The 27,248-nt window shown below is 39.3% G+C and overlaps 1 protein-coding gene, 1 long non-coding RNA gene and 2 pseudogenes across 5 annotated transcripts in view; 2 read left to right on the forward strand and 2 right to left on the reverse strand.

Annotated features, from left to right (window-relative positions):
- Positions 1–16,265, forward strand: part of EP300 (EP300 lysine acetyltransferase) — a 76,410-nt gene extending 60,145 nt beyond the window's left edge. For 2 of the 3 annotated variants that reach the window (XM_077168958.1, XM_077168961.1), the window contains 12 exons: positions 471–581; positions 2,592–2,648; positions 3,365–3,442; positions 5,409–5,476; positions 6,167–6,317; positions 6,446–6,592; positions 7,315–7,428; positions 8,154–8,319; positions 8,949–9,113; positions 9,881–10,042; positions 12,414–12,695; positions 12,973–16,265. In XM_077168958.1, coding sequence (XP_077025073.1) covers positions 471–581; positions 2,592–2,648; positions 3,365–3,442; positions 5,409–5,476; positions 6,167–6,317; positions 6,446–6,592; positions 7,315–7,428; positions 8,154–8,319; positions 8,949–9,113; positions 9,881–10,042; positions 12,414–12,695; positions 12,973–15,153 — 3,682 coding nt within the window. In that variant the 3' untranslated portion in view covers positions 15,154–16,265. The remainder of the gene's footprint in view (positions 1–470; positions 582–2,591; positions 2,649–3,364; positions 3,443–5,408; positions 5,477–6,166; positions 6,318–6,445; positions 6,593–7,314; positions 7,429–8,153; positions 8,320–8,948; positions 9,114–9,880; positions 10,043–12,413; positions 12,696–12,972) is intronic. The other variant, XM_077168959.1, reaches the window with a different exon arrangement.
- The window catches only part of LOC143691035 (uncharacterized), a 132,520-nt gene that overhangs the window by 29,975 nt on the left and 75,297 nt on the right, over positions 1–27,248 (reverse strand). For both annotated transcript variants that reach the window (XR_013179313.1, XR_013179314.1), the window contains exon 3: positions 7,697–7,919. This is a non-coding gene — a long non-coding RNA (uncharacterized LOC143691035). The remainder of the gene's footprint in view (positions 1–7,696; positions 7,920–27,248) is intronic.
- On the reverse strand, positions 19,595–21,862 carry LOC143689549 (zinc finger and SCAN domain-containing protein 4 pseudogene; annotated as a pseudogene).
- LOC143691032 (aquaporin-10 pseudogene) lies at positions 20,947–23,400 on the forward strand (annotated as a pseudogene).

The following is a 27,248-nucleotide window of genomic DNA, read 5'->3' on the forward strand; positions in this document are numbered from 1 at the left end:
GATATTTATCTCTCTTCTTTTTATTATTTGCATCAAGTAGCATTAATTAGTGAAATAAAAGGGTATGGGTCTAAATAGAACTTTCTCTTTTATTTGCTGTAATCATTTGCTACTTGTGATCCCATTTGAGATATTTAATGCTAATCTGTGCTTTGCCTTGGCTTTCTGCTTTGTGTTGTCCTGTCTTGCTTTTATGTTTTTGTTGTCCTGCAATCCCTCATTTCTTCGTTTGCTTTGTGTTTTTTTTTTTCTCCCTCATGCTTGTCGTTGTCTGCACTTGGCTTTGATTGCAAAAAACAAAAAACAAACAAAAAACAAATCAAAACCCAAACTGTGGGGCCCATAAATCTGCATCATTGAATGTCCTTGTCGCCGTTGATGACCTGCTCTCTGCTCCCGTCCCCCTCCTTGGCCTGCTGTGATTGGTGGCTTCGTTGCTTGGCTTGGGCTGTGTTGTGTGAACGGAACAGTTCACCCCAGTATGGCCTTCTTGCCGACAGGTATCATTTCTGTGAGAAGTGTTTCAATGAAATCCAAGGGGAGAGCGTTTCTTTGGGGGATGACCCTTCCCAGCCTCAAACGTAAGTAACTTTGTTATTTTGATGATTCAGGTGACCATGCTCAGGCATTTAAGAAAGAAATCAGTTGGTCGAGGTCTTCACTTTCCAACAAAATAGCCATTAACCATATATGGCTGTATAAATATAGATTAATTAAAATTAAGTATAATAATTTTTCCCAGTTGCACAACCAATTTTAGGCTGTTGGCCACATAGAAAATATGACATTTCCATCATTGAAGAAAGTTCTTTTTGACAGCACAGATCTAGGGAATACATCAGCATTTGGCAGTAATCTTAGATATAATGAAAGTGATTTTTTCTATAAGGAAGCAGTCACTTTGTCTTCTGAAAATTGGAAGGTTACTGCAAGGGAACTTCATTTACTACCTGTTTTGCATAAGAGGAGTATTGAACTAATACTCCCATCACAGCTTTCTTAAGTAGGTTAACAGAATTTCTAAATCATAATAGTGAATTGAATTTAATAGCCTGTAGAAGTTTAGGAGTTCATTAGAATGACTTAATAGAAAGAGACTCAGTTGGGCTTTTATAATCTCACAAATTCGTATTTGGTAAATCTGCCAAGAAAAATTTTCAAATGGTGTTTAACTGCCTAATTGTATTTCTATTGGTTTCTAAAGATTTAAACACTAAGACTATATTTTCAACTTGGCTTGTTTTGCTAGAAAGGAAGAACTATTTACTGGAGTTCTAATATTCTTCAGGTTCATATTTTTCTGGTTTAAACTAGAATAAACAGGAGCTATTCAGAATGTTCCATAAGAATAGAAGTGGAATGGTAGAATTGTCATGTTGCTGTTAAAACAGGAAATACTGCAGGGTAAGGTGGTTATTTTTCCAGATTAGATTTTGAAGTTGTTTCAGTAAAACACAGTATAGTAGGGGTTGGATGTTGGTCTAGGAAGATAGATACTGGGAACTCTTGCGCCTTAAGAGACATTCTGACCTTTGGCTAAGGGCATGTCAGCTCTTGTGTGAGTTTCCCTAATGTAGAAAGAAAAGTCAACTTTGCCATTGGAAAAGTGGCCTTTTACTATTTTAAAAGTACCATAAGTAGAGTGGCCTGTCAAGTGTCCTAAACCTTAGGGCAGTGTACCTCGGACTTTGCAGAGCATAGAAATCCCCTCCTAATTCAGCAGATCTGCACTGGGCCTAAGATTCTGAAGTTCTAACAAGCTCCCAGGTCCTTTTGTTACTGGGGTTGTCTTTGGACCACACTTTCAGTAGTAGCAAGGCCTTAGGCCATTCAAGAAAATGGCATTACCAGAAATGAAGCTCTAGGCTATAACTGTGTAGGAAAATGTTGAGACAGCTTCATTTTTGTGAGAAAGAGTTATAGTTGTCAAGGTCACGTTCTTCCATATGAAATTGATTCTGTTAGTTTTTGGTACATAGGCTGTACGCAGTATATTATGCTGGATTTCAGGATGGGAGGCCATGGGAAATTTTTTAAATATATGCTATAAAATACAGAATTTTTGCCTTTCAAAATTACCTTTTTTTTTTTCTTGTAACTATAAGTAACCTGAAACTTGTATTCTTACTGTTGAGAAGTTTTATTGATGTAAAAAGCTGTTTGACTAGACTTTTTTGAAAAAGATTATTATATTTAAATATGAAGGTTTACCTCCCACTAAAAGACCATCTTTTGTAGCTTAGTCTAGGAACATTACACTATAAAAAGGCACAAATACCTAACACTAGGAGTAGTCGACAAGATTAGAAAAGGAAAGGAAAAAAGAGCTAATTAGCTGTTTCTAGTTCTTCCCAGGTTCTGTTTCCTATAAGGGGAAATAGATTGCCTATAAAGTCCTTTCCAAAAACACAAGCACTCCTTTAGATAAACATGCATTTTGTGTGAGCCAAGAATTCACTTGTTTAGTATATTCTTAGAGAATTTAAATAATCTATTTGTAGCATAAGATTTGCTCCCTTTGGTTAGAAGAGTGATCAGATTTTAATCTTTTGGTATTACTTTTACTCACTGTTTTTCTCTTCTCTCCTTAGTACAATAAATAAAGAACAATTTTCCAAAAGAAAAAATGATACACTGGATCCTGAACTGTAAGTGGTTTTAGAGTCTCCCTGAATATTCAGTAAACTTTAATTTTTCTTCTTCCTTTCCCTCTTGGTTTGGGTTGGCTAATCTATATTCTTAAGATACATCTACATGACTCTTACATAGCTAGAAGTGCAAAAAAAAATGAATATTCAAGTATTAGGGCTGATAGCGTACATACAGTTAGTTCATATTTCATTGATGTTTTATATATCAGACCCAAGTGAAATACTTAGCTACCTGTACTCAGTGCTATATTATATATTCTCTCTCTCTCTGTCATTCTCAGTGTTTTCATAGAAGTATAAGCATTTACAGACCAATCCCTGTATTCTCCTGCTGTGAGGTTTATATAATCCCTTAGCTTATAGTGAGGCCTTTCAGAATAAGAGGCACTGAAATTTTCTAATATTCTAGGTGTTGCTAAAGATGAGAATGGATGGGATGTCACAGTCATTTGGAAGATCACAACAGTGATCTTTTCCTTCTCACACTGCCTTTACACAATTACCTTTAAAATTATCATAGTTAATAGCCAAATTTAATTGCTTTTGAAATTCTCTCTACTTCTAACACTAACGAGCTTTTAAAAAATAAAAAACATCCCTGGGCATGAGTCACCTTGGGCTCCATCTTTTGAATTGTCAGAGATCGGAAAATACAAGTTTTGATTTGGTTAAAGTTTTGAAATTATTTATTAGAATTATTCCTGCACTTCCAGGTTTGTTGAATGTACAGAATGTGGAAGAAAGATGCATCAGATTTGTGTACTTCATCATGAGATCATCTGGCCCTCTGGGTGAGGATTATACCAATATTTTCTGTAGGATTGTATCATAAATATTGTTCTTTCCTTCTGCAAAATGACTAATATTTTCAAAGGTAATATTTTATTAAAAACAGTGGATTGGGAAAAGATAATTAAAAACGAGTTTTAAAACATTAAATGATCTAGGATCCAAAAATAAAAATAGATTTCTTTTTTGTATGCATTATTTTAATCTGTGTACACATATTATATATGCTTTTTTTTCCTTAATGGCAAATAATTTTGCTTTTTTCCACAAGTTTTCTTAATGAATACATGACCAGACTGATATGTAATAATAAATAGACATTTTAATTTTTTTATTATTATTTTTGTCATATGTGAAAAATAAAATGCTTTTGAAAGATTTATCATTGGCTACATTAAGAAATCCCTAGTACCTGGAAACTAGTATGACAGTCTTAGATGCAATTAAATTAGCCTTATTTTGAATGCTATTTATACTGCAGTAGGGAAAGAAAATACAGATATGGGGTGGGGGGCACTATTCCTAACACCAAGAAAACATCACACTGTGACCCATGACTACCCTGATAAAGGTCTTATTTTTAATACCTTTTGGCAAGGAGAGTGCTTTAAGTTACAAAGCATAATCGTCCAATGAGAGGCAGAGTTACATTAAATGAATAAATACAGACTTTAATGAACTAGATTCTTAGGCCCCAAATTCTGTTTCTGAATTTTTACTGCATACTTGCCCAAGGTGTACATATCAGTAACTTTAATAGCAATGGGTAAATTTTCTTTCCATTGTTACCCTTAACCGTACTACCGTGGGCTGCTCCTCACTCTCCAAGAGTAGGGCTGATCCCAACTCCATTCCAAAAGAAGGTTGGAGCTGGAATAGCAAATGACTCTCAGTAGGGTAGGATCGCCACACCATTGATGCTGGTTCGGAGATCATGGGATGAGGGGGGTCCCGGGGGGGGCGGCTAATTAACAAGTATTCAGAAAATACTTTTAAGGAAAATTGCTATAGGTAACATTTAGTAGCTATTTCTTTCAGTATGGCTTTCTTTGAATGTGACTTTTTTAGAGCTCTCCTTGTTAGTATGGGTAAAAATGTTTAAAGATTTGTGGTACTTCTGGCAACTTTGGAGGGCTCAGCTGGCTGGAGATAATCTACTTTATTCTTGTATTAAGCTTGCTTTTTCTTAGAAGTAATTTATGATTATAAAATGTAAACAATATGGAAGTTTATAAGGGTGAACATCTCTCTCACTTGTACCCACCTACCCAAGATACCTTTCCACAGTAATTACTTTTGCATCTTGTCATACATCATGATTCATCCATGTCTACTGTTATCTTAATAGGTACATAGTATTCTATAATGTACCACAATCCATCATTCACTTTGTTGATGAACATTTTGTGGTCTCTCAAGTTTTTACAAGACATTCTACTTATGTACACATCCTTGTGTAATGCAGGAACAAAGGGAATATACATTTTAAATTTATAGGTACTGCTTTTTCAAAATGTTATTTAAATTCCCCTCCAATGTGCAAGTGTGTCAGCACTTAACTTTTCCAACGTGTTTTCAATGAAACCAAAGTATCCTGCTGTGATTTTTGATTCTTAATATTTTTCCACATGTAAGCCATTTATTTTTCATGTTTCTTCATGTCCTTTGCCTGTCTTTCAATTAGGCTGTCCTTTTTTCCCCTTTAATTTTTTCTTTTTTGCATGGACAGGCTCCGGGAATCAAACCCGGGTCTCCAGCAGCACAGCAAGCAAGAATTCTGCCACTGACCCCTTTAATTTTTAAAAGCTCTTTGTATATTGGTTGTATTAACACTTTGTTAAATCTTTAGAAGTATTTCTCCTAGGTTATCTTTTGAATTTTAACTTTATTCAGAAGATAGCTTTAGTTTTATCCATTACTTTAAATGTTTCTCTCAATTAAAGTCCTTACTCTTGGTTTACATTTTAGATTTATCTGTGATGGCTGTTTAAAGAAAACTGGACGTGCTAGGAAAGAAAATAAGTTTTCTGCTAAAAGTAAGTTTCATTCTTATATGTAAAACTTCACTGAGACATGGCTAAGAAGAAACCACCCAAAATGAATTAGTTTGTTGTAATTTAAATTTTTTGGTCTAAGAAAAGGAAAAATTTCCAAATCCTATAAGATTTATAAGATTGAAAGATGTTTTTCTTGTTCCTACATTTTTTTCTTATTTAGAGCACTTCCTAGTGGGGCTGGATGTGAAAAGGTTTGTCCAGAAGTGCCATTCCATGAGTGACCCCCCCTCAGTTTTTTCCCTATATTAGTAGAGGCTATCTTTAAAATCTTATGTGATCTTTTAAATTTGGGGGTGGGAGTGTGCAGAACTTTTACTATATAAGTAATTGATATTAATAATTTCATTATAGTATTTAGTTTAATTCATTTTGTAAACGCTTTTGCAGTATTTTGCTGACTTATAGATTGCTCTGATTCCTGTAATGTTTCTACATTACCATCATTTGTTGTTTACAAATATTATTAGAATCTATGCAAGGTGCTTATGTTTTGGATGTTTCTACCTTTTTTTTTTTTAATCTTTTGATAGAAAGTATTCACTGCCTTAAAATCCAACAGGTTTTCCTATTATTGAGAAAAGCAGAACTGAGTTTTGAGATTGAACCTTAAAACTGACTGTATTAAATCTGCACCTTGGTAAATGCTGAACTAAATTTTTACATTCCTAGGGTTGCCATCTACCAGGCTTGGTACCTTTCTGGAAAATCGTGTGAATGACTTTCTGAGGCGACAGAATCACCCTGAATCAGGAGAGGTCACTGTTCGAGTAGTTCATGCTTCTGATAAAACTGTGGAAGTCAAACCAGGCATGAAAGCAAGGTATCTAGTAATTTTCCCTTTCTCCTCCCCCATTTGGTATAGGAGAGTATATGCACTCATACACAGTTGATGATTTCCAGTCTGAAATGAGGTATATTTTGGTTTTTCCTTCAATCTGAATCATCCAGGTTTGTAGATAGTGGAGAAATGGCAGAATCCTTCCCATATCGAACCAAAGCCCTCTTTGCCTTTGAAGAGATTGACGGTGTAGACTTATGCTTCTTTGGCATGCATGTTCAAGAGTATGGTTCTGACTGCCCTCCACCCAATCAGAGGTATGACTTGAAATTTAGAATTTAATCAAGTTGTAATACGTGAGAAAACATAATGGGCAAGGAAGTGTTTGGTGTGCTTTGTTTGGAACTACAAAATGCCAACTATCGGGTGGGCCACGGTAGCTCAGCAGGCAGGTCCTCTGCAGTGCCAGAGGACCCGGGTTCGATTCCTGGTGCCTGCCCATGTAAAAAAAAAAAAAATGCCAACTGTCCATGTGGTAAATATATCAGTAGTATTGATGTCTGAACAGAAGAAAAAAAAGGTGCTTGGTATTGCTCTTTTGTGGTTGTAGTACTAAGGAATATAAATAGCAGCCTGGAATTAGAAATGGGAAAATAACATGCTGCTTTTCAGAAAATTAGCTTAAATCCATGTGTGTTAAATACCTTCTTGGGAGGTGTATAAAAGAATATCATACAAATAAGCTAGGGTATGGTTTTGAATCCCTGGACTCCAAAATAGTATATGACTAGAATGAAGAATACCTTTGAATCAATCAGTACTGACATTACCAGGTATTGGCATTTCCAGGTGCTGAAAATGTAACAAAGGAATAGACTTAAACTTCTCTAGAGTTCATAATCTAGTCTTTTACAGCTAATGGTATCATGTGTTATTACAAATAAGGTGACCAAAGAGCACAGAAGAGAAGGGATTTTGTTTTTAGCCACATAAAAATGAACTCATGTGACTTGGTTTTTTTCTCCCCTATTTGGTATAGGAGAGTATATATATCTTATCTCGATAGTGTTCATTTCTTCCGTCCTAAATGTTTGAGGACAGCAGTCTATCATGAAATTCTAATTGGATATTTGGAATATGTCAAGAAATTAGGGTAAGTAATATTGATAATGAAAGCTGTTTTTAAAAGCCATTCATTTGTTCAGTTAAGCTCTGGGTATAGTTTGATTTGTAAGCTGGTTTGTTACTTATTTGAAGCCAGGTCCTTAAACTACATTTAATCTTTTTACACCTGGCATATTGAGACCCAAAAGCATATCAAGCTCTCAGAAAACTGCATTTGATCTTTTTACAACTGATACTGAGACCCAAAAACATACCAAGCTTTCAAGATAGGAAAAATATTAAGGTTGGTTCCTTACCTTTAAGGTATATATGATCAGATTTGTAGTATCCTGAAAATATCTGTCAGTTTTCCTTGCAGGTTATTCCTCTTAAGGATTTGCATTTCATTTAGCTGTTTTGTTGGAATGGATCCATTTTCCTTTCCATTGTAGCTTTCATTTGGTCTTAAGATGCAAATTTGGGATTTTGGGATCCAGAGTTAAGTCATCTCATCTTAACAGCTGAAATTCATAACATCCTCTGATGGACCACAAAAGAAATAGCCACTGTGAGATCTATTATTGGTGCTACAGAGTATGCCTAGTTCTGGTATAAGAATTTTGACCTAATACTGGGTTTCACACTTTTGTGTTACCTTGGGAAAAATCATAGTTTTCTACATTGGCTCCACCTTGTGGTTTAAAATGTAATAGCATTCTTTTCACAATGGATAATCTTTTTCCCTTGTTATGTTCTTTTTCTCTGTCTTGTTAGGTATACAACAGGGCATATTTGGGCATGTCCTCCAAGTGAAGGAGATGACTATATTTTCCATTGCCATCCTCCTGACCAGAAGATACCCAAACCCAAGCGACTACAAGAGTGGTACAAAAAGATGCTTGACAAGGCTGTGTCAGAGCGTATTGTCCATGACTACAAGGTCAGTTGGAATGTGAAAATAAAGTGATAATATTGGAAATTTACTAATCTTGCTGCTCTATATTTTATAAAAATTGTAAAAAAAAAAAAAAGTCCTTATTTGTTATAACTTTAATTTGTACAATTATGCTAATTGTTAACGTATTTTTATTTTGCCCAAATTATTTTTAAGGTATAGTATATATGGCAAAATCAGTCAATTCAATTTATCAGTGTTCAATATTCTCTTCTCTTTACTTTTCTGTATATTTGAAATCTTTGGAAGTAAGAAAAACTAGGCTTTTGGAGAGTTGTAGATCAACAAAAATGTTTTAAAGATGAGAATTAAAAGTGTATTCATAATCATGTTATTCTTAAAATTCATAAAATAGACTAAAATATGAGTGTAAACTACTAAATTTCTCATCTGTTTTCATTCATGGGGAAGAAACCATCCAGTGGAAATTTTCCCAAATATTTTCCCTTCAGATCATACTGTTAAATCTTATTTTGAGCCAATCTCAGTGCTGCTGAAATTCCAAGGATGGGTGCAAGGTGGATGGATCCTTTATGTTTCTTGTGTGCTCAGTTAGCTGTGACTGCTTCTGTATGAGCATAGAAATTCCTATTTGTATGTGGATATTTTTATAGGATATTTTTAAACAAGCTACCGAAGATCGATTAACAAGTGCTAAGGAATTGCCTTACTTTGAGGGTGATTTCTGGCCCAACGTGCTGGAAGAGAGCATTAAAGAACTGGAACAGGAAGAGGAAGAGAGAAAGCGAGAAGAAAACACCAGCAATGAAAGCACAGATGTAAGGGCATTGTGTTTTCCTTTCAGATGCTACCTAGATTCTCAGGAATGATCCTGAAGTGAGCTTAATTAATTAAGCTTTGCTTAAAGCTTTCAGGCTTGAAAGAACTCTTTAAATTGCGCTAGAATGTTGGCTCAGATATATTTTTAAGTTCTATTTCAGTGGTTTTAAGCCTTTTTAACCTCAGACCCCTTTTGATAATATAAACTGATAAAAGAGAAGTTGATATGTAAGAAGGAAGGAAACAGTAGAAAAACAGTTAAAAATGACCTTTCTCAAACTAGTTTACTACTCTGGCATATTCCTTCTGTTTTGTTTGCTTTTTTTGTGTGTGTGTGTGTGCGTGTGTGTCTTCACCCTTTATAAATGTAAAAACTGTTAGTCATGTGAAAAATAAGCCAAACTTTGCCCTATCTGAAGCACAGGATCTCTTGGTCATTTATTGCCCCCCCCCCCCTTGTACTTTAAACATTTCAAGGTCTCCTGGCTCCCCAGCTCCTCCCCCCTCTTTGCTACCCAGCACCTTGACCTTAGCGCTAAATCTGGATTGATCATCAGAATAGACCAAAGGAAGGCTGTCATTCCCTCAGTGGAGATCTTATTGGAAGTAATATCTTAAAATGGAGAGGAAGGCAAGTGAATAGAACAGCTAGTGAAAGGTATAAGATCATATTGTTTAGATTCAAAGAAAAGTCTTTTCACCTTCAGCACTGTTTCCAAATAGTTTTTTAATGAAAACTTAACCTTTTCTTTGTGCTATCCTGCAGGTGACAAAGGGAGACAGCAAAAATGCCAAAAAGAAGAATAATAAGAAAACCAGCAAAAACAAGAGCAGCCTAAGCAGGGGCAACAAAAAGAAGCCTGGCATGCCCAATGTGTCCAACGACCTCTCGCAGAAACTCTATGCCACCATGGAGAAACATAAAGAGGTAAGTACAATGCAGCCACCAAGAAGGTGGGGGAAGGGGGAAATAGCAAGATTTCTGTCCATCCTGGTTGTCATTTATGAGGCAAGCACCAGACCATTTGAAATTCAGAAGGATGAAATCATTTGAAGGATAAGAAGGCAGAAAAGAGAATGGCAAAAACAAGAAAAATTAAGCTCTCTTTGATATGTAGCTGTGATATAAATCGCCAAGATATGCTGGATTATGGTTTATAATTTAAAAATATAAATATCATAGTTTGTAACCTGTTGTTCAGGAGATTAGCTTGTTGTTAAACCAAGGTCCTTAATACTCCATTGGCCAGTCCAGTTTGGCTCTCATATAACACTGGAAAATGAAATGTATAAGCTTTCTTGAAAGTGGATTAAAAGTGGAACACTAAATTCTTCTCAGTTTTTCTGTCTGTTCTTTATCTATGTACAGATATAACCATAATTAAATTCTTATATGAAGTGGCTGTTATATGAAGAGGGAACTGAAGGCTTGATTTTGGGTATGGGATTACAGCCAGATTAGTTAAGCAGTCTCTTTGGGAGAGAGATAGTTATACAGAACCCTTCTTTAGAAAGGCACTTATTATAATAGTGCTTGACCTATTTTCCACGCATCATTTCCCTTACTTCACAATACCACCCTACCTACCTACCCCCACCCCCACCCTTTTTTTTTTAATCTGGCAAATTAACGCTAGCAGGGAAGCCTGAAATAATAGACGCCTAATACCGTTACTTCACGATCACTATTGAAATGGAAGGATTCCAGAGTTCTAGTAGGTGCCATACTCAGGTAATAGTTATTAACAATTGGTAGTTATTATCTATTTTAAGCAATATTTAGAGCCAAAAATTCTAGCACAGCGGGGCAATTGGCTAAGGCCCTTAGAGTATCTTATAATAGATTTGACTTTGAATAGTGGATGCATTCTATGACTGTTCAATCTGAAGAGAAGTGGGTGAGTAGTGCTCACTTGTTAGGAGGCAGAATTTAAGGTTGTTGATTTAGGGTATAAATTCAGGTACTGACTTAGCTATATGGTGACCAGCAGAGGGTGTAATTGACCAAGATAGTTGTCATTGGAAGAGGTACTGTAGATAAGGAGAGCTTTTCCTGGTTCAGCCATGCAATAAGGATTTCCTGTAGTCCTGATTTTGAATGGGCGTTCCCCACTAGTTAGATTCAGTGCTTTAAGCCACAAGCAACCCCAGTATTACAAGGTCAGACACATATGACACAACCCCTACCACCCCATGATTTTGACTTATTCTATCAGTTGATATGTGTATCTGCTCAGTGGTGCTCTCCGCATTTTGTTTTTCTAGAAATGTATCTTATTTTAAAATCTTTTATGCAAGTGTTGCTGCCAGTTAATGCAGTTTCTGTCTCTGAAAAAATATTAGAATATAGTTGATTCACAGCAGTTGCTCAGTTCCTGGTTTCTTAAGATGGTGTACTGCATTTTAGTAGTTTAATAAGGAGTTTATAGATGTATGCAAATTATTCTCAAATACATATATGATACAGTCTTCCTGTTACAGTCTTTACACTAATGGTTATGGGAAATAATGGTTATGTTTTCAAACTTTTATGAACAGGAATTTTGCTGCCTTGGTATCAGTAGCAGGGATTAGGGAAACTGTTTTTATCCTTACACTGCCAACTTTTTATTTTGAAATTACAAACCTATAGAAAAGTTGTATCACTGTACCCTTTGGTTAGATTCACCAATTGATAACATTGCTGTATTTTATTTATCTCTGTCTCTATCCCTATTTAAGTAGGAACTTTTTAAAATAAGAGGGTATTCTTTGCACAATCACTATACAGTTTTCACAGTGGGGAAACATAAACTCAGGACAGTGCCAGCATCTATTGTCTAGTCTCATGCTGCCAAAGTTTCCAGCCTTTGCTTTCATGACATGGGCATTTTCTTGAAGAGTCCAGGCCAGTTGTTTTGCAGACTGACCCTCAGTTTGGAATTGTCTGATTTGTTTCCTTGTGATGAAGTCTGTATATATGGATTACATCTTAAAACAGACAGCCTGGAGGAAAATGTGCATGGTGCCTGTGCTGTACCTGTACTCTAAACCATTCTTAAGTTGAAGGAATTAATGAAATAGAAAAGGTAAGTTGTGAATTTTAGGTCTATCCTAGTCGGTCTCAAACTACAGACCAGAGATGTGTGAAGCAGAAGGGGATGTAGGCGTTGATATCATCTAGTCTCATTGTGGTGTTACCTTGTAAAACAAACTCAATTCTCTGGTTTGAGTGGTGTCCAACCATCCAGCTGCCCACTATTGATCCACCAGCATCTGCTTCTCTAGTTCCAGAGTCTGAATGAGATTGTCTTTTTCAGGTCTTTTTTGTGATCCGTCTTATCGCTGGCCCTGCAGCCAACTCCCTGCCTCCCATCGTTGATCCTGACCCTCTCATCCCCTGTGATCTAATGGATGGTCGGGATGCTTTTCTTACCCTTGCAAGGGACAAGCACCTGGAGTTCTCTTCACTCCGAAGAGCCCAGTGGTCAACCATGTGCATGCTGGTGGAGCTGCACACCCAGAGCCAGGATCGCTTTGTCTACACCTGCAACGAGTGCAAGCACCACGTGGAAACCCGATGGCACTGCACTGTCTGTGAGGTAGGCATCCATTGTGGGGAAGAAAGGGCTTAGGGCTGGGATCACCTGTGGTGTGATGCTAGCAGATTGTACAGAAGCCCATTAGACCTAACTGGTCTCCCTCCAGTGCTACTGGTGAGTAATAAGACAAGGACAACACCTGGCCTTATGTCTGATTAGTACAGCTGAAGAGTCTAGTTTTGACTCTTTAAAGGGTCTTTTAGCCCAAGCAAGATATCTAAAATGCTTTTGAATGGTTTAGATTTGGGGTTTATCTGAGCTCTTATGTTTTTTCCAGGATTACGATTTGTGTATCACCTGCTATAACACTAAAAACCATGACCACAAAATGGAGAAGCTAGGTCTCGGCTTAGATGATGAGAGCAACAACCAGCAGGCTGCGGCCACCCAGAGCCCTGGAGACTCTCGCCGCCTGAGCATCCAGCGTTGCATCCAGTCTCTGGTCCATGCCTGCCAGTGCCGAAATGCCAACTGCTCCCTGCCCTCCTGCCAGAAAATGAAGCGGGTTGTGCAGCACACTAAGGGTTGCAAACGAAAAACCAATGGTGGTTGTCCCATCTGCAAGCAGCTCATTGCCCTCTGTTGCTACCACGCCAAGCACTGCCAGGAGAACAAGTGCCCAGTGCCGTTCTGCCTCAACATCAAGCAAAAGCTCCGGCAGCAGCAGCTGCAGCATCGTCTACAGCAGGCTCAGATGCTCCGCAGGAGGATGGCCAGCATGCAGCGGACTGGTGTGGTGGGGCAGCAGCAGGGTCTGCCCTCTCCAACTCCTGCCACTCCAACCACACCTACTGGCCAACAGCCAACTACCCCACAGACACCCCAGCCCCAGCCCACCTCTCAGCCCCAGCCCACCCCTCCCAACAGCATGCCCCCCTACTTGCCTAGAACTCAAGCTGCTGGCCCTGTGTCCCAGGGCAAGGCAGCAGGGCAGGTGACCCCTCCAACCCCACCTCAGACTGCTCAGCCCCCACTTCCAGGTCCCCCACCTGCAGCAGTAGAGATGGCAATGCAGATTCAGAGGGCAGCAGAGACGCAGCGCCAGATGGCTCATGTGCAAATTTTTCAAAGGCCAATCCAGCACCAGATGACTCCAATGTCCCCCATGGGGATGAACCCACCCCCCATGGCCAGAGGTCCCAGTGGGCATTTGGAGCCAGGAATGGGGCCCACAGGGATCCAACAGCAACCCCCCTGGGCCCAAGGAGGATTGCCTCAGCCCCAGCAACTACAGCCTGGGATGCCCAGGCCAGCCATGATGTCAGTGGCCCAGCATGGTCAGCCCTTGAACATGGCTCCCCAACCAGGTCTGGGCCAGGTAGGTGTGAGCCCACTCAAACCAGGCACTGTGTCTCAACAAGCCTTACAAAACCTTTTGCGGACTCTCAGGTCTCCCAGCTCTCCCCTACAGCAGCAACAGGTGCTTAGTATCCTTCATGCCAACCCTCAGCTGTTGGCTGCATTTATCAAGCAGCGGGCTGCCAAGTATGCCAGCTCGAATCCACAACCCCTCCCTGGGCAGCCTGGCATGCCCCAGGGCCAGCCAGGACTACAGCCACCTACCATGCCAGGTCAGCAGGGTGTCCACTCCAATCCAGCCATGCAGAACATGAATCCCATGCAGGCAGGTGTCCAGAGGGCTGGCTTGCCCCAGCAACAGCCACAGCAGCAACTCCAGCCACCCATGGGAGGGATGAGTCCCCAGGCTCAGCCAATGAACATGAATCACAACACCATGCCTTCACAGTTCCGAGACATCTTGAGACGACAGCAGATGATGCAACAGCAGCAACAACAGGGAGCAGGGCCAGGAATAGGCCCTGGAATGGCCAACCATAACCAGTTCCAGCAACCCCAAGGAGTTGGCTACCCCCCACAGCCTCAGCAGCAGCGGATGCAGCATCACATGCAACAGATACAACAAGGGAATATGGGACAGATGGGCCAGCTCCCCCAGGCCTTGGGTGCTGAGGCAGGAGCCAGTCTGCAGGCCTATCAGCAGCGACTCCTTCAGCAACAGATGGGATCCCCTGCTCAGCCCAACCCCATGAGCCCCCAGCAGCATATGCTCCCCAATCAGGCCCAGTCCCCCCATCTACAAGGCCAGCAGATCCCTTCTCTCTCCAATCAAGTGCGCTCTCCCCAACCTGTCCCTTCTCCTCGGCCTCAATCCCAGCCCCCTCATTCCAGTCCTTCCCCCAGGATGCAGCCTCAACCTTCTCCACACCATGTCTCCCCACAGACCAGTTCCCCACATCCCGGACTGGTAGCTGCCCAGGCAAACCCCATGGAACAAGGGCATTTTGCCAGCCCGGACCAGAATTCGATGCTTTCTCAGCTCACTAGCAATCCAGGCATGGCAAACCTCCATGGTGCAAGCGCCACGGACCTGGGACTCAGCACCGACAACTCAGACTTGAATGCAAACCTCTCACAGAGTACACTAGACATACACTAGAGACACCTTGTAGTATTTTGGGAGCAAAAAATTATTTTCTCTTAACAAGACTTTTTGTACTGAAAACAATTTTTTTGAATCTTTCTTAGCCTAAAAGACAATTTTCCTTGGAACACATAAGAACTGTGCAGTAACTGTTTGTGATTTAAAGCAAACATGCAAGATGAACCTGAGGGAAGATAGAAAACAAAGAATATATTTTTGTTATGGCTGGCTACCACCGGTCTTTTTTTTTCCCCTTGTGTGTGTGGTTCAGGTGTGCACTGGGAGGAGGCTGAGGTCTGTGAAGCCAACCACGTGCTCCTGCCTTGCACCTCCAATAGGTTTTATTATTTTTTTTTAAATTAATGAAAATATGTAATATTAATAGTTATTATTTACTGGTGCAGATGGTTGACATTTTTCCCTATTTTCCTCACTTTATGGAAGTTAAAAAAAAAAAAAGAACATTTCTAAAACCAGAGGACAAAAGGGGTTAATGTTACTTTAAAATTACATTCTATATATATATATAAATATATATAAATATATATTAAAATACCAATTTTTCTCTGGGTGCAAGGATGTTCATTCTTTTAAAAATGTAAAAACAAAAAATAAAAATAAAAAATCCTTTTCCCTTCCTCCAAGTCAACTTTTGTGCTCCAGAAAATTTTCTATTCCATAAGTCTGAACGTAAAACTTCAAGTATTAAAATAATTTGTACATGTAGAGAGGAAAATGACTTTTTCAAAATATACAGGGGCAGCTGCCAAATTGATGTATTATATATTGTGGTTTCTGTTTCTTGAAAGAATTTTTTTCGTTATTTTTACATCTAACAAAGAAAAAAATTAAAAAGAGGGTAAGAAACGATTCCACTGGGATGATTTTAACACACAAAATGTCCCTGGGGTTTCTACTTTGCTTGCTTTCTTCCGTCTTACCCTGCCCTCCCTACACACACACACACATTTTCTGTAAAACTTGAAAATAGAAAGCAAAAACCCTCAACTGTTGTAAATCATGCAATTAAAGTTGATTACTTATAAATATGAACTTTGAATCACTGTATAGACTGTTAAATTTGATTTCTTATTACCTATTGTTAAATAAACTGTGTGAGACAGACACCCTGACTTTGTTTCACTTATTGCCCTCATGTCAAAATGCATCAACTTAAGTGCCTGATGCATAAAATGAATTTAGATTTTGGTGTGTTTGTCCAAAGTTCTACAGCCTGTCAAGGTTGAATTGATGCTATCCTTTCATGGTCTAAGGATGAACTCCAGGTCTTCCAGTCACCCTGAGAGGGATCCTGTCTGCCTCACACAAGTAGTTCCTTGGAAAAGCAGGACTTGAAGCTAGCATAACAAGACATCCACATCTCTATTATTCACACTTTTGTTTTTGCTAATTGCCAGTCAAGAAGTCAACTGGAGGAATTAGGTTGCAGGAAAGAAAAATGCAAAACCTGGAAGGCTAAGAGATAACTAGCCCCATAATGAGCTAGAGCTTAAAGAATGGAGAGATTATAAGGTCCTCCCTCCACCTGAATATTACATAAGCTACAAACAAGTTAGAAAATTAGAATGCTATTATTGAGCTGCTTTAGCATCAGTTGGCAGGTCTTGGTTTTATGAGAACTTTATACCAGCCATACATGACAATCTGCTAAGGACTAAAGAAAGAAGATCCAGGATCCTCTCAATAGCTTAATTTAAATTCCTATTTAATCTATGTTGCATTGCCACAAAAAAAGAACCATTATCTTAATCTGAGATGAACTTGCACACAACATGAATCAGAGCAAGCCTCAACGTGTATCAAGCATTTGCATGCCTTGGATCAGTGGTTCAGCAGATATTCACGAAGCATCTACTTTCTCTGCCAGGCTGGACAGCATTCATGAATAGGATGCAATGCAACTCTAAGGCTCTAGATAGTTCTAGAAAAGAAAATGGCATGCTGCTTAAATACGATAAAAGTAGAAAGCATTACAAACAGGGAACAGATAGAGGGTGCATGAGGGAAAAAATGGCTAACTGGAATTGGGAAAGTTTCTGGAGAGCATTGTATAAGCTGGATCTTGGAAAGGAGATGAATGGGAAAAGGAGGGGTAGGGAGGAACTCCCGCCAGAAGAGAAAGATCATATCCTGTTGGGAAACAGCTTCAGGTCCACTGAACTGAGACTAAATTTTAGGAAGTGGTGAATGCCTGTTACAGAAAGGCTCCCCTCCCTGACCTGATGCACTGCTGGGCCTGGGATCTAAGTTCCCCAAAGGGAAATATTTAGAATTCTGTCTCCCCATGCCCAGGCTAGAGGTGCTAGGGATGGGAAAGAAACTTTTCTGTGTATTTAGGTGCTAGGGATGGGAAAGATAAACTTTTCTGTGTATTTGAAAATAATCACAATGAAAAGTTGGGAAGAACTAAAAGGAGCCACAAGTTAAGGTAATGGCCCTAGTGAGGGCTAGCAGTATTCCAGGTGTTTTCATTTCCTTAATTTATGGAATCCTCTATAACAGTCCACTTTTGACAGGTGAGAAAACAGGCTCAAGGGAAATATTTTGCTCAGGATCACAGTCAGTAAAAGGCTTACCAGACAAAGATTTTCTCCATATCCTTCTCTATCTCCCTTGTAGAAAAACCCTAGTAGTGACTGCATATTAATACATATTATACAAGGGCCCTGTTTCAAGTAAACTACAGACTAAAAATGGGAAGAAAAAAAAACTAAGGGAACCATAAAGATAAGCTTCCCCAAGCTTTTCATTTTACAAACAAGAAAACTGATCCCCAGGCGTGATTTCCTGGAGTGTCATATTCATCATGAGATCACCCTGATTAAAGAAGACATAGACCAACACTAAAAAGATTGAACAAGTATGAGTCTTGTATACTGAAAACACCAAAACATTATTGAAATAAATTAAAGGACACCTAAATAAATTTTTGGAATGAGATTCTTGTTCATGAATCAGAAAACCAAATTGTTAAGATAGCAATGAAGACCCCTCCAGAAATCTACAGATTTGTTGCAGTCCCTACTGGCTTTCTTGCAGAAATTGAAAAAGCTGATCCAAAAATGCATATGAAAATGTAAAGGACTCAGAAGAGCTAAAACACTCTTGAAAAAGAACAAAGAGGACTCATACACTTCAATTTCAAAATTTACGAAGCTACAGCAATCAAGGCTATATGGTACTGGTATAAAGATAGACATATAGATCAATGGAATCGAATTGAGAGCCTGAAAAATAAACCCAAATGTGTGGTCAACTGATTTTTCAACAAGGATGACAAGACCATTAAATGGAGGAAAATTCTCTCTTCAACAAATGGGGCTGGGAAAACAAAGTTGGATCTCACTTCACCATATACAAAAATTAACTCAAAATGGATCAATGACCTAAATGTAAGAGCTAAACCTATAAAATTCATAAAAGAAAGCCTAGGTATAGATCTCCATGACCTTGGATTAGGCAGCAGTTTCTTAAATATGACACCTAAAACACAAGCAACCAAAGCAAAAATAAGTTGGACTTTACCAAAATTAAAAATTCTTGTGCATCAAAGAAGGTGTAAAGACAACCCATAGATAGGGAGAAAATATTTGCAAATTATATATCTGATAAGGGTCTGCATATCCAGACTTTGTAAAGAACTCTTACAATCAACAATAAAAGACAAGACAATTTAAAAACAATGGATTTGAATAGACATTTCTCCAAAGAAGATACACAAATGGACAAAAAACTTATGAAAAGATGTTCAAATCACTGGTCATTCGGGAAATGCAAATCAAATAATGAGATACCACCTCAAATCCACCAGGATAGCTATAATCAAAAGTCAGGTAAGTGTAGTGACGATGTGGGGAAACTGAAACCCTCATACACTGCTTGTGGGAATGTAAAATGGTGCGGTCACTTTTGGAAAAGAGTGTGATTATTTATATCACTCCTTGGTATAGACCCAAGAGAACTGAAAACATATGTCCACACAAAATTTTGGACATGAATGTTCATGGACGTGTGATTCATAATAGGCAAAAAAGTGGAAATGTCCATCAACTGATGAACAGACATGCATGCGATGAATGTAATATTTTTTTTCTTTTTCTATATGAAATCTTCCTCAGGAAAATTTAATTTTTGAATAAGGGTATCACATAATAAAGGAGGGTGGAGCACATAATAACTCTACTGAAGCAACCAATTTGTATCTGATCACCCAACAAAAATTACCATTTTGCAGGAAATACTAGGACTGGATAATTATAAAATGTATCTTATGTGGGGACAATAGCTGGGGAAGCTTCTAGTGTAATAAAAATCACCTTTGAGATTAATTTTCTGGTTGGTCCGCACATAGTGGTGGTTTGTGGATGACTGGCGGTAGCTTCTCTGGCAAAGGGAACACATAGGGCTTTTCTCCAGTGTGGATCCTCTCATGAGCCTACAGTTTGGTTTTGTGGCTGAAGGATTTTTCACATTTGCTGCACATGCAGGGCTTTTCTGCTGTATGAATATTCTGGTGCACATGTAGGTCTGATGATTGATTGGTTTTCACAGCAATGTTGCTGCCACTTTTTTATATTCATCTCCTTGTCCTGTTTGAAGAGAAATATCTTGGGGACCCTCAAAGGTGGTCCTCATGCACTCTCCTCTTGGGGTTCCTGCTGGCATTTGTTCCATGAGATGAAAAACAACTCCACCTAAGGGCGTATTCTCTGAGAAGGGGGCTTCCTGTCGCTGCATGTGGACATGGACAAGCCCAGGTGACCTCATGCAGTCATTGGTGAGATCTTCCATGAGTTTCTCCCGGTTTCATCCATTTGAGTTCCATTTCTCTATCAAAGTGGACCTGTTTCTTCAGTGTCCATTCATCACAAAGTGTTCCAGAAACAAATGAGAAATAATTTCTTCCTTACTGTGTTTTTCAGGCTATAGCCACAAGTGAAAAATCTTATGGAATGTGTTAACTTTTAAGCCTTGCAAATAAGCCATTGTTGGTTTAATATAAGCCAAACTTAGGGCCCTGGAGCTTAGAGGTTCTCTCTCCCTCCCAGACACCAGGTTCTTGGGTGGGTTCAAACTCTAGAATGTCTGACCCAGGATTACTCCTGGGTGGGTCATGCTAAAAGGAGGTTCTGAGATCTAAAGTCATGCTTAGCAAGATTTCTCAGAGATTAAACCTTGAGGATTTAGGCTCTGCTGACTTGTATCCCTAGGGATCTGCTTTAACAACTGGGAGATACTTAAAGACTGCAAGCACCTCCTGGGTTGACCCTTCGAGCTAAGTGATCCACGGCTGAATGCTGGTCAGAGTGTGATTTGTGTCTGCACTGGGTTCATCTGACCATATAGTATTTTGCAGCTAAAATTCAAGTATCAAATACTGTTCCGTGCAGGAAAAATTCATAGCCCAAGACATTTGTCTCAGATCCAGTGTTGAAGGCCTGTCAACTTTGTGTCAAGAATAAAACTCTTACCTTTATTCATGCTATTTGTGCCCACAAGTAATTGAATATATGCTTGTAATTCCACAAATATGTTTAGGTAGCACATGTTTTTGCATTTCATGAGCTCCTTAAAGCCTAAGCCTAGTCTTTTTTACCTTTATATTCTTGCAGGTAAGCACAGTATAGTTCTGGGGCCATGAAAATGTCCAAATCAAGGTATCATCAAGATGATAATTTCTTCCTGAAGACTGGCTGCCAGCAATCCTGGACTCTTATGGCACATGGCAAGGCACATGGCAAGGCACATAGCTGTGTCTACTGATTTCTCCCTTCTCTTCTGGGTTTTGCTGCTTTCAGCTTTTTGCTTCTAATCAATGTAATATTGAGCAAACATAGATGAACCTTGAAAGCATTATGCTAAGTGAAAGAAGTAAGACACAAATGTTCATAATACTGTGTGATTCTATTTAAATGAAATGCCTTGAATAGGCAAATATGGAGAGAAAAAAAGTAGATTAGTGGTTGCCAGAGGCAAGGGGAAGAGAGGAATGGGGAGTGACTGCTATTGGGTATGGGGTTTCTTTTTGCTGTGATGAAAATGTTCTGGAAATAGATAGTGTTGATGGTTGCATAACTCCCTGATTACATTAAAAAAAAACAACGAATTGTATATTTTAAAGAGGTGAATATGAGAATATCTCAACTAAAATAACAAAACAAAAAAGAAGACAAAGACTAGCCAGGTGACCAGCCAGAAGTATAGTGCTGTATTTTGGAGGCCATCTCACAAAAGCCCACCTGAAGTTCTAGAGATGTTTAACCTACAGATGAGAAGCCTGGACAGTCATAAAGGATGGGTCTAGATGGAAGCCATACAAGCAAGAAACTGCAAGCAAAGGAAGCCGGGAGAAGAGGGAAAACCAAAGATTACCAACAGCTAGTCTTCAGGGAGAAGTCTGAGGGATAACTTGATTTGAATATTTTCCCAGCCTCAAAATTGCAGTCCTAGCTGTGCTGGCAGTGCCTGCACAGACTGAGGGAACAGTGAACAGGGAACAGAACAGGGAGTCCCCACCGTGGCCCACACTCTGCCATGGCTGCAGTCAGGGACTGGTTCCAGATTCACAGTCTCCTGGCCCGACAGTGCCTGGCAGAGTTCTAGGTGACTTCGTGCTCATGCTCCTTGCTCAGGGGTCTGTGGCCCAGGCTGTCACCAGTGGAGGAAACGAAGGCAACTTCTTCATCAAGTTTATGGTGGGCTCTCTGGCCACTACGGTAACCATATACATGGTGGTAACGTCTCAGGGGCCCACCTGAATCAAGCCTTCTCCCTGGCCAGGTGTCTCCTGGGACACCTCCCCTGGGCCAACACCCCCCCCCCCCCCATTTACGTACTGGAGCAGCTGTTGTCTGCTTTCTGTGCCTCAGGAGACACCTACGCTTTCTATTCCAATGCCATACAGAACTGTACAGGTGGGAAACTGACAGTGTGTGGTCTTAAGGACTCAGCTTCCATCTTTGCAACCCACCCTGACCCCTAGCTGTTTCTGAGCAACAGCCTCAGGATCTTGGCCATCCTGGACACATGGAACAAAGGCATGCCTGCAGGTCCGGAGCCTGTGGCTGTGGGGCTGCTGACCCTGGTCATCGGGCTATCCATGGGTGCCAGCTGTGGATTCCCAACCAACCCTGCCTGGGACCTGGGCCCCCAGCTTTTCACCTACATAGCTGGCTGGGGCTCTGAAGTCTTCAGTGCTAGTCATGGCCAGTGGAGGTTGCCATGCTTGGCACAGTCATAAACCAGCTGATGGCAGCTCTGCACCACTGAGGACTTGGAGCCAGCTCAGGATCTGGAATCAGTCCTACACAAAGCCTCAGACTTGAAAACTCCTGCTTCAGCTCACATGCCTGAGTGTAAACTCTGATTATGACCTCCCTCCTGGACACTGGAGACGACCCCAGGCCTGCTGACAAGACAGATGTTCTCTTTCTCTTTATTAATATGCTAGGCCCTGGGCAGGTGTCTGAATTTCTCCCTTCACTCATCTAGGCATCTCTTCCTCTTAAACTGGGAAGAATGCCTGGACAGGGGAAAACGGGTAGCAGATGAGGTCCTCAGCCCCTCTTCTTCCAGTGTGTTTTTGATTCTGAGGGACTCCAGGGATGCAGTTCTTTAGGAGTTTTCTTCTAAGAGTGGGAAAAAACAGAGATCCTTGAGATCGCTATTAATCTTTTGAATGGCAAATACTGACTGGATAACTTTTTTTTCATAAATGAATGCTCAACAGTGATACAATGATCTCACCTAGGCTTACCAGTTTTGAGTGAGAAACTGGTCATCCTTCTTACTCACAATCTGGAAAGTAATCCAGGAGTAAAAAGAAGCAACAGATAATATCTCCCAACTCATAATCCTAGCCATTACATAGGATTCATTTCCCATTTATGAAGTGTTAGGGCCTACAGTTTATGATAAACACTGAAAGAATGAAGTGATAGAGTGGGCAACTGAATAGATTTGGATTAATATCTGCAGGTAGGTTTTTCAGAAACCTACAATCTCCAGATGGGTCCCTGGTCCACGTAAGTCCTGAAACCTAGAGGGGCCAGCCTCTCCAGAACATCAGCTAGTTCCATCTCCCTACCCCAAATTATTGACAATCCCTTCCAACATGAAAAAGTTAGAATGGGCATAGCCCAAATACCCCTAAAGAGTGGGAGAAAGACCAAAGGTGATGGTGGAGTAATATAGAGAAGGTAAGGTTTAACAAATGAGTATGAGTGTTGAATCATTTTAATGATATTTCTTTTAGTCTCCAGTATCTTAGAGCAGCTAGAAGTAAAAACATGAAATTGTGGAATTATAACCCATACCAAACTCTGAAATCTGTTGTACAACAAATTGTTGTGATGTGCTTTGAAATGTATTTTTTTTGTATATGTTATTTTTCACAAAAAAGAAAAAAGTCAACTGTGATGATAAAAAATATATATTCCTTCCACCTTCCAATGTTCTGGAGCAGTAGAAGGAAAGATTTGAGATGATGGAAAGGTAGCCCATGACAAACTCTGGAATCTGTCCTGTAACTAATTGTTGAAGGGTGTTTTGAAAAAAATATTGTTTTTTATCTGCCTTTGCTTTGTATATATGTTATATTATATAATAAAACAATTTTAAAAAAACCAGATGTTTGCTATACATGTGTGCTGGTTTGAAAGGAAGTATGACCCCTAAGAAAAGCCATGTTTTAATATAAATCCCATTTCTTAAAGGTAGAATAATCCCTATTCAATACTGTATATTTGAAACTGTAATGAGATCATCTCCCTGGTTGATGTGATTTAGTCAAGAATGGTTGTTAAACTGGATTAGGGGATGACGTGTCTCCACCCATTTGGGTGGATCTTGATTGGTTTATTGGAGTCCTATAAAAGAGGAAATATTTTGGAGAATGAGAGATTCAGAGAGAGCAGAGAATGCTGCAACACTACGAAGCAGAGAGTCCACCAGCCAGTGACCTTTGGAGATGAAGAAGGAAAACACCTCCCGGGGAGCTTCATGAAACTGGAAGCCAGGAGAGGAAGCTAGCAGATGATGCCATAATCACCATGTGCCCTTCCAGCCAAGAGAGAAGCCCTGACTGGGTTCACCATGTGCCTTCCCACTGAGAGAGAAACCCTGAACTTCATTGGCCTTCTTGAACTAAGGTATCTTTCCCTGGATGCCTTTGATTGGACATTTCTATAGACTTGCTTTAATTGGGACATTTTCTTGGCCTTAGAACTGTAAACTAGCAACTTAATAAATTCCCCTTGTTAAAAGCCGTTCCGTTTCTGGTATATTGCATTCTGGCAGCTAGCAAACTAGAACAACATGTTTGGTACTAATTCTGGGTGCTATATTCTGTTCCATTAATCTATATGTCTGTCTTTCCACCATTCACAGTCTTGATTACTAGTCACTATATAATGTCTTAATATCAGGTACAGTGATACATTCCATTTTATTTTTCAATTTTGGAATTATTTTAGCTATTCCAGTTTCTTTGCCTTTCCATATACATTTTAGAATAATCTTGCCTATTTTTGCAAAAATTTTTAGTGGGATTTTGATAGGAATTGTATTAAACATATATATCAATTGGAGAACTGACATCTTGACTATGTTCAATCTCCAATTCATGAACATAGAATCTTTCTCATTTATTTAGATCTTCTTTGAGTTCTTTCATCAGTGTTTTGTAATTTTGGGCACAAAAGTCCTGTACATGATTTGTGAGATTTATGCCTAAGTATTTCTTTCTTTCTTGTTTTTTATTTTTTTGAACAATTGTTAATGCTATCATACTTTTTAAAAACTTTATTGTATAATATAACATATATACAAAGCAAAGAAAGAAAAAAAGCAATAGTTTTTGTTTTTTTTTTTTAACATGGGCAGGCACCGGGAATCAAACCTGGGTCCTCTGGCATGGCAGGCAAGCATTCTTGCCTACTGAGCCACCATGGCCCACCCCAAAAAGCAATAGTTTTCAAAGCACTCTTCAACAAGTAGTTATTCAGTGAAACTATCAGGGCCTGGAAATTTCCTTTTCAGGAGATTTTAAATTACAAATTCAATTTCCTTAATAGTTATAGAGCTATTCAAATTATCTATTTCATATGTGATAAGGTGAGATAGTTTATACTTTTCTAGGAATTGGTCAATTTCACCTAAGTTGTCAAACTTAATATTTGTCAATTTTGTTGATCTTTTCAAAGAACCAGCTTTTTGTTTCACTGATTTTCTCTACTGTTTTGTTTCCAATTTCATTGATTTCAGTTCTTATTTTTATTATTTTCATCTATTTGCTTTGGGTTTTTCTTTTTCTAGTGTCTTAAAGTGGGAATTTAAATGATAGAGACTGCTCCTCTTTTCCAATGTAAGCACCTAGTGCTGCAAATTTCCTTCTCGGCATTCCTTGAGCTGTATCCCATGAATTTTTTGTTGTTGTAAGCTTTTTTTAAGAACAACAACAACAGCATCACCTTTTTTATTGTGAAATGCAACACATATACAAAGAAAAGATAGAAAAAGCAATGATTTTCAAAGTACACTTCAACAAGTAGTTCAGAACAGATTTCAGAGTTTGTTAAGGGTTACCATTCCACTATTTCAGACTTTTCCTTCCAGCTGCTCCAAAACACTGAAACCTAGAAAATTTCTTTTTTCTTTTTGGTGAAAAATAACACATATACAAAAAGCAATAAATTTCAAAGCACATTGCAACAATTAGTTGTAGAACAGATTTCAGAGTTTGGCATGGGTTACAAATCCACAATTTCAGGTTTCTACCTCTAGCTGCTCTAAGATACTGGAGACTAAAAGAAATATCAATGTAGTGATTCGGCAATCATACTAGTTTGTTAAACCCTACCTTCTCTGTATAACTCCGCCACCACCTTTGGTCTTTCTCTCACTCTTTAGGGTTATTTGGTTTATGCCCTGTCATGGTCAGGTTCATGTGTCAACTTGGCTAACTGGTAGTACCTGTTTGGCTGGCTGGCCTGTCTGTTGCAATGAGGACATTTCATAGAATTAAATCATGATCATGTCAGCTGCATCCACAGCTGATTCCGTTTGTAATCAGCCAAGGGGAGTGTCTTCTGCAATGAATGGTGCTTAATCTAATCAATGGAAGCCTTTTAAGGGAGGATTAGGAAGAGACAGGCTCTCTTCCTGCTTCTGCCGGCGAGCCTCTCCTGTGGAGTTCGTCCAGACCCTCCATCAGAATCGTCAGCTTCACAGCCTGCCCTGTGGATTTTGGACTCTGCGTTCCCATGGTTACATGAGACAGTTTTAGAAATTTTATATTTGTGAGTGTTCCCTGTTGATTCTGTTTCTCTAGAGAACCCTAACTAATACAACTTGTTACCAGGAGTTTGGCTCTTGAGAAACAGAATCTTAAAAATGGGTTTTTATGAATGGTTGTCTACTCTGATGGACTCACAGGCACTCAGGACTCTGATTCCCATAATCAGAATAACACTCCCAATCCAAAGAGTGAGTTGGCAAAAGAGATAGTCAAAATATCACCATTTGATTCTCCTAATGCTTTGCTTGGACGAAGTCAGGCTCTGGGGAATAATGTTTTTGGCACCTTTATGGAGTTTTGTGGAAATAAGAGGTATAGAGATGTTGACAGGTTGTTGTCAGATACACTGGATACATTAAGGAGTGGAAGGGATGGGCTTAAGGCTTCAAACGAGACGCTTAAGTGCCATCTGACAGACGTAGAAGTTTCTATGAGTATCATGAAGGAAAATCTTATTTCCTGTAGCCGTAAAATTGAGATCTCTGAAAATCAGACTCAGAATCTTATTGTTGGAGTAGCAACTTTACAACATACACTGAAATCTCAATGTTGCATGGTGTCTGCCGTTAAAGTGAGGGCTTTGATTGGAAAGGAGTGGGACCCTGAAAAATGGGATGGTGACATATGGATTGATAATGATGTCATTATAGGGTGAGATTGAAACCCTAGGTCATGCTGAGTCTTTTCTAGATAACCCTGAAATAGTCTGCCATGAGGACATAGCCGCTCCACCTCTAGCCTGCCTTGAGGAGTTGGCCACCCAACCTCCTCCTGAAGGGATTAACCCTAGAGT

The sequence above is a fragment of the Tamandua tetradactyla genome, chromosome 7 (genome assembly GCF_023851605.1).
Source record: "Tamandua tetradactyla isolate mTamTet1 chromosome 7, mTamTet1.pri, whole genome shotgun sequence".
Classification (NCBI taxonomy): domain Eukaryota; kingdom Metazoa; phylum Chordata; class Mammalia; order Pilosa; family Myrmecophagidae; genus Tamandua; species Tamandua tetradactyla.